We start from the raw sequence: 7,970 nt of genomic DNA, 5'->3' as shown, positions 1-7,970 counted from the left end.
GCCAGCCTGTATGTATGCATGAGTACATAAGTTAATGATATCAGAGATCCAAGTTCCTTTATTTTGGTCATGGAGGACAGTATTCCGGACTGTTGTTCTAAGAAGTAATAATTTATTTCTTCATAGTTTCATTTGCTTAAGGTTAGGAAGAATGATTTATTTATGACAGAATTTTATTATTCTTTTACATGAATGATGATTATCAAAGTCCTTGTTAATTACAAAAGGCATAACCATGATTAGGGAAAGTTTAACATTTGTTAGTATGATTTCTAAGATCCTGAGAGTCCCAGTGGATTTCATATTATTTGTTCTAAATTCTTTTGATCAAAATTGTTGATTAATATATGAGAATACTTACGTAATGTTGAGTAATTTACTCAAGCCTTCTTTGGGTACTTATAAATCTTCCAGAAGGATTGTATTGCAATTGTTTTTATATTCTGGGAGTTGGTCAGGAAATCTTATACTCCGCAGGGGACATTGATGGTGTACATCCAATTCCTATAATTTTCTGTTCAGTACTATTCATATTAAATGATGTGTTAGAAATGTATAGTTCCAAATTGCTTTCTTGGTTTATAGCCTTTAGGTGTTCTTCTGCAAATACCGAGGCATCTAATATCCCATTCAATCTGCAACAAAAGGAGCACCATGGAGTCCCTGATATAACTGCAACAAAAAGGAGCATACCATGGAGTCTCTAATATATATTTTGGGTCCTTGAACCAGGTATTGGTAATGATAAAGACAGCAACATATTCAAGTAGATAAACCCTTCAAACCCCCATGTAGGTAATTGAGACTTCTGTCACCATTATCCCTAAGCTTTTATTTTGTTCATGTTTCAGGCTTTGTGTGTTAGAATCTGATGAGGAATAAGAAAAGACATTATGGAGAAAAACATTTTCTAAGCAGTAGCTGTACTCCTTGGGAAAAGAGATGATGCTGTTTTGGTGTAAACATACTCAGTGTGTAACATGTCTCACTCTAGGCTGTGAACCCTTGTCTAGAATCCCTGTGTAGTACACCATGTTCTTACATACTGCCTGAATACCAATATTCTGTATTGATATGTAGATGCTATACAAGGAGATGGGAGGATTTTGCTAAGCAGATCTGTTTCCTCATGCTTGTTAGGATAGGTGGCAGTTTAACATAGATAATCTTCATCATGTAGTCCTGAGTTAATTTCCCTCAGTCTCCATTTGCCTTCTCTGAGACTCTGAGCAAGTCACTTAACAAAATAATGTTCCTAGGTTGCCCCTTAAAATAGTCATTTGTACCTAGTTAATAAAAAATAAAATAAAATAAAACAAAAAACATTTGATATTAGTATTGTACCATGTTATATCCAAGAGGGAGAGCTCCTTAAACTGTCCCCGCCAGCATGAACAATTAACCTTACTGAGATGTCCCCAGCATCAACATTGACTGTGTTATTTTTTAACATTATTGAGATGTCCCTAATGCTGGCCTTAAGTACACATGATAGTATCACTGTCTCCATGCAGTGTCCAGTGAGATACTGGAGTCCATCAATAACTATAATGTTTTGGATCTGTTAGGTTGTAATGCTCACAATCTAGGTTTCTGACTTGGTTAAGTTTTAATCTCATGTATTTTGGTATGGATTTTCAACACTGCCATCTTATTGCTGATTGCTTATGTCCGATTTACTGTCGTTAATGGAAGGGCATTGAAAGGTGGTCTGTGTAGCATACCCTGCTTTTAGTCAGATTACGACTTTTTCAGGTGCACTGTTTTTGTAAGTCTATCTATTAGAGTCACTTCATATAAAGATTATCTATGCATTTCTCATCAAACTACCCCTAAGTGACAGGTAAGGTAATAAATATACATGTCTGTTCTGAGAAAAGGATATTTTTTTTTATTCCCTAGCTATTCTTTATTCCAATGCTCTCTTCAACTGAAGATTATGACTTAATAACAGATTATCTTTTTTATATTTTACCACAGAAATGCCTCCACATCTGAATACATTCATCGTTGCTTTGATAATTATCGGTACCTATGCTAATGCTGGTAAGATACTAAAATTTCTCATTTTTATATTGAGTTTGACATATGGTTCTTAATTATAGATATAGAAGTAGTGGTGTACAAGCATAAATACAAATTTACAACAATGCTGATGGTATATAGTGGCTGGCTGTATGCCACAGTTAACTTCTTTACAGATATTTTCCAGCAGTTATTCATAACTCCCTGTATCTTCTTCTAACCTATACCTTCTATATGTGTACCAAAAAGTGGTTTGTTGAAAACCTTCTTCCTTCCTTTCTTTTTATGTTGGTTTGAACGCATATGTAAGTAGAATATACAGGTCCAGCAGAACAGTGTGTAAATAAGCAAAACATATTTATGATCAGTTGACAGGAAGAATAATAGCAAAGACTTTATAGTATACAATAAAACAGCTATTACTGGTGAATTATAAATAAATAAATAAAATGTTTATATACCAGTCCTACAAGTGACTGGCTATTTCTTAAAATACAGAAATATGGAGTACTAGTTTGTGAATTTAATAATCACTGTATACAAACTACAACTGATCCACCCTGCCAACACTGTAAAAATAGGGTTTACATTTATATCATCGATCACACATAATCGACCGGCCACTTAATCGAACCGTTTCCGCGAAACCAAAGCGCAAAACATTTAAAATGTTGAAATAATGTCGAATGTCAACATTTCTGGCTGCGCCCCACCTCCACACCAGTGTTACCATGGGTCAAAAAGGGGGCAAGGTTTTGCCATTCGGTTATGTGGAATTTGACATTGGAGACGTTCGCACCTCAGTAGTCACGGAAGTGGTTTTGCCCATATTGTGATCGACGATATGAAGGTAAACCTAAAAATAGACAATACATTACACTGGGGGCTTTGCACATCATACCCCTCAACATTTAGGCTTTGCCTTCATGTCTCATTATATTATAATACCACATTTGCACAACTGTGACCAAAGGAAATTCACCACTTTAGTGCTGAATCTACTAAATGCAAAGAAATTAACATATAATGACTTTAACGCATTGTTATACCCTTACATTCAATAGCAAGCTGTGCAAGATCTTTACTGCTAGTATATGTATGTATACTTTATAAATATATATATATATATGCATGCGTGTGTGTGGGTGTGCTGTTTTATTTAAAACTCAATTTACTGAAACTCAGATTATCTAAACATAACGTATGTAAATGAATTTTATTTAAGCCAGCAAAACACAGCAAAACACAGAACAAATATTTGTGTTCTACAAACCCTAACATTTATAGAACAACTCCATGGTCACACTACAGAAGAAGAAAGTGAAAAAACACAAACTGGAAATGTACTACCAGCTCAAACAATCCAGCACACTGTAATAAAGCAAACAGTAATGCTACTTACATATCTTTAAGAAGACTCATTCCAGTCATCAACAAGTCACTTTACACTGCATAAAATCATTTGTTCTGGTCTTTCCTTCAGTTTTTGTGGTTTAGACATGAGGTTAGATAAGTTTCGTTTAAATAGGTTGTGTTTTGATAGCTTGAATTTTAGATAAAAGAGCATAACCCATATACCCACATATATATGTACGTGTGCGTGTGTGTGTATCTACTTCATATGTCGACATTTCAAAATGTCGATATTCATATGACCAAGACCATATAATCGACATTGGAAATGTCAACCATAAAAGAAAAAAGAAAAAACACAAAAAAAAATTTACCTTTATGCTGCACCCCCTCCAACCCCCAGAACTTAAATATACCAACTCTGAGATCACACTACAGTGAAGACGTTGGAAATCTTTCCATTCTGCACTGTAAGGAGATGTCGGTTCCACATGGTTGACATTTTGAATGCTGATCATATGGTCCCAGCCATATGAATGTCGACATTCTGAAATGTCGACCATGTGAAGGGAACCTGTGTGTGTGTGTGTGTGTGTGTGTGTGTGTGTGTGTGTGTGTGTGTGTGTGTGTGTGTGTGTGTGTGTGTGTGTGTGTGTGTGTGTGTGTGTGCGTGTGTCTATATATATACAATTATGCATCTACATATGTTTGTGGGCGTTCGAAAGACATGCGTAATGGGCGTGCCTTCGTTGAAGGTTGAACATCGAGCTGGCACTTCGGCATTCGTGAAAAATCTACTGCCAGTCATTAGCAGACCGGAGTTCCACTGTGGCGACCCCTAACCGGCACAAGCCGAAAGACACATCGACAACAACAACAACAACCTGACATCAAGCTTTGTCACTGGTGAAGAATATTTGTCTTATTTTCAATAATCATTTCTCAACTAATTTGGGATACATAGATTTTATTTTTTTTTATCTTTACAGTGCTTCTCTTCTTCTGGACTCCTTTATGGGCATGTTTAATTTCCATTTTTTATTGCTTTGGAACTTTGTCATCTAATAAAGTTAGATGCCAGTATCTTTGCTTTAAAAGTGCAACATAACAATCAAGATTCAACATTTTTGCTTTTTGTGGTGAACACAACATAGTAAACTAATTGTCTTCTCAGTGGAGAAGGGATCCAACAATCTAAAATAAATAAACAAAACTAAGTAGATGTGCAGTAGTAGCAAAAAGCTGCATTACCAAGCAAATGTAGTGGAGCCCTGAACGGAGAGCACGATTACTTATTACCTTAGTAGAGTTAGCTAGAACCAGTTTTGAATGGTCTGCTACCACCTAAAAAATACTACAAATTTCATCTGAGCACATCCACAGAGGTCACTTTCTTGAGTGTGCCATGACCTTAGGTTGATCACTACCTTTTATTCTAAGCAGAAATGCTTTGTACTGAAATTCCACTCCACAATGAATTAGTGTGAGCTAAGAAGCCATGAGTTTATATAAGCATTGTGTGCAAAAGGATGCAGTTATAAACATTCTTTGCATAATCTTCAAAGAGGTACTTTGTGAGCCTAAACTTTTGTTGTTCAAACTCAGTGAGATTCTCACTTATCTGTCACGTTTTTATTAAATCTACATTCTATTCCTTCACCATGTTGATTGCCTTTCAGTGATTTTCAGTGAGCACAAAGGCGATGCTGCATGGCGAATAAAACAATCTGGAGCCATGAAAGATAGTTTTAATATATTCCCAGCAAATGCAAAACATGCATCAAAGCCTGCAGTTTACCTCCAGTAATTTAGGAATAACTCCCATCAAATGGATAACATTATCCATTGGGAGTCCATTTTTGTTGTTTTTTTTGCTAAATACTTTTTCAGGTCTTGTATCCTTTGGCTCTACTGCCAATCTCTTCTACATTACAGTACCTGTGACCTTGGAAAATAAGTCCTTTCCTGTTTTAGGTCTTTCAACTACTTTAGAGCACAGCAATGTACCGCACTAGTGAGTGTGTACATTTGAATCTTGGATTTGCACTAAAACGCTGCTGCACATCTCTTACCCTTGTGCAACTGCCATTCTTCTTCTGGGAGGACTTCATGGTTTCAACAAAAGAATCTGCTTCTTTTAGGAGAGTATTCTGCAGCATCTGCATTGCTAGCCTTTTGTGCAGCTTAGTGTTGCATATTTTCAGCTGGTTGGCACTGAGTTCCAGGTAACCATTTATGTGTGCATTTCCTCCTTGGTGCAGCTGTCCTTCTATTTCCATTTCTAGGTTAATGTATCATGCAGCAAGGATTCCTGCAAGTCATAATGCTGTTGCTTACCTCAGTTTATGGCAAGAATATGTAGAACTGAAGTTTAAGATGTGCGCCAAGTATTCTGTTTTGTACTCCCAGGACATGGCATATGCAATTTGTTAGCTCAGTTCTGGTGTCAATCAGGTGTAAAGTGTAACTGGAAAGACTATGATAATCTAGCCAAGGACATTTTGAAAGTGAAGTAGTGTTTGGTGGGTACTACCTTCTGCAGCCCTCAACATTGTTTTGTGCAGCTCCTTGCCAGTGTGCAACGTGTACAACCATTATACTTAAATGTGCTTATTTGTGTAAGGCAGACAACAGTAGTAGTGTTATATGCTGAAGTACCATTCAAGTCAAAAGCAAAAAACAAAAAACAAAAAAAAATCTCCACACAGGAAGACCACCAGCTCAACATGAAACAATGAAACAATGCACTTCAGCAGAGACGAAGGAATAGCTTAAGCAGCTGGAAGAAGTAAAAAATGTAACCCTGTAGCATTCACAAAGCAATAAAGTATGTATTCAGCCATGATAGGGTTAAATCTCTGATTGACTTTAATAAGCACCAGTGATGAGTCAGAGATGGGCTACAGGAAAACTATAAGTTGAGGAAGCTAGGATGAATTCATCAGACTACACATTCTAGTCCTAGCAAGTAATAAAGAAAGCATCCATGATTATTAACCCCATAGTAATGCATGACACTATCCCAGTACACACAATGGCCAGAACCATAGCTGTGGATGTAAAATAAAAATAAGATAAAATACTTACAAAAGTTAAGTTATCATCAAAAAATGATCCTACCCATACTGAGGCTGAAGCTATAGAGAACCTTCTGCTGATAACTTAAGATCTACCTTCCCTGCCCTCTATCTGAACTATAAGATATATGTAACAAAAGAACGCCAACTCCTACTCCTCCATGGACCAGGACAAAAAAGCACTAAAAAAGTGCCAATAAATAAGTCCAATGATCGTCACTTCAAACAGTTGTTTAACGCTTTTTTTATTCAAAAGAAAGAGCGTTTTCGCCGTAGTTTATACTGCAGCTTCTTCAGAACAAAACAAAACATTCAAAAGTACCGCCAACAGAGGTATAAATAGAACGTGCACAGCGTGGCTTAGTAATTAGTTAAATTTAAAGAAACAATACGTCAAAGCCATGCTGTGCGCACGTCAAATAGTATAATCATCAAAACAAAATATAGCATGTGCAACTAAATCTGCATGTGAAAAGTGCTGTTATTTTAAAGTCTTTCAATACAGACAGTTGTAGTCGGGTAATATTATAAACTATCAACCCAGCACTCTCCTTATCCTAAAAAATGTTAATACGTGTAGTAAGAGGTTATATAAAACCCGTCAAATATTCACTTATCATAACCAAAATACAAGTTATCAGCAAATTGAGTAGCACCTAGACCATAACATCACAGTTGAACAAATGAGTTGTCTTAAATATCTTTGCTGTTCAGCTACAAGAGTGTAAAAGCCTGATAAAGGAGGTGGGTTGGTCATTTTTGACAACCACACTTATACAGAAAAAATGGAGAGTATACTAACTAGTTCAGCTTATATTTTGTCTTCAATGAATGAAATGAATGTATCAAAAATGAGGATTAGAAGTTACTTTAGGGACATGTTCATTTGTGGAAAAATTGACTTTGAAACATACAATTACATCGACATTACTATGTCGAAAAACCCTGTGATCTTCGGTATTCTGAAAATACACAAGAACTTACATAATCCACCAATGCGTGCATTAATTGACAGTCGCTTATCTATAACCTACCCTTGTGCACAACTCGTTGAAACCATTTTGGCAAAATACTTAATTCCAAGTATATGTAAGGACTCGTGGTCCTTTCTTCATAACATGAACAACATTGAATCTGATAACTCATTGAACTTCCTCACGGTTGATGTGGTTGACCTCTACACATCCATATCACATTTAGAGGCAGTAGAATGGATTTCCCTAATACTTAGTGACCTTAGAGCTTCAAAAAAGGAGATTGACATTGTCTCTGAACTTCTTGACATCATCTTAACATCGAATTACTTTACCTTTAATGGTAAAGTATACTTACAGAGACAAGGTATAGCGATGGGTTCACCATGTTGTGCAACCGTCGCTAACCTATTTATGGCATACTGGGAAAAGGAGTACATATTTAAAAATGGCACTATAATGGGGAAAATAAGATTTTACACTAGATACCTTGACAATGTGTTCATTTTGTTCAATGGGAATGCAGATGAAGCATCAACTT

The 7,970-nt window shown here is 36.2% G+C and overlaps 1 protein-coding gene across 1 annotated transcript in view; it reads left to right on the top strand.

Moving 5' to 3' along the window:
- The window catches only part of LOC122801532 (interleukin-1 receptor type 1-like), a 1,281,849-nt gene that overhangs the window by 121,512 nt on the left and 1,152,367 nt on the right, over window positions 1-7,970 (top strand). Inside the window, exon 2 of the mRNA XM_044070952.1 lies at window positions 1,981-2,046. Coding sequence (XP_043926887.1) covers window positions 1,983-2,046 — 64 coding nt within the window. The 5' untranslated portion in view covers window positions 1,981-1,982. The remainder of the gene's footprint in view (window positions 1-1,980; window positions 2,047-7,970) is intronic.

The sequence above is a fragment of the Protopterus annectens genome, chromosome 5.part0 (genome assembly GCF_019279795.1).
Source record: "Protopterus annectens isolate FY-2018-M chromosome 5.part0, PAN1.0, whole genome shotgun sequence".
Taxonomy (NCBI): domain Eukaryota; kingdom Metazoa; phylum Chordata; order Ceratodontiformes; family Protopteridae; genus Protopterus; species Protopterus annectens.
Note: the sequence above shows the minus strand (reverse complement) of the source record. Positions and strands in the feature narration are given on the sequence as shown.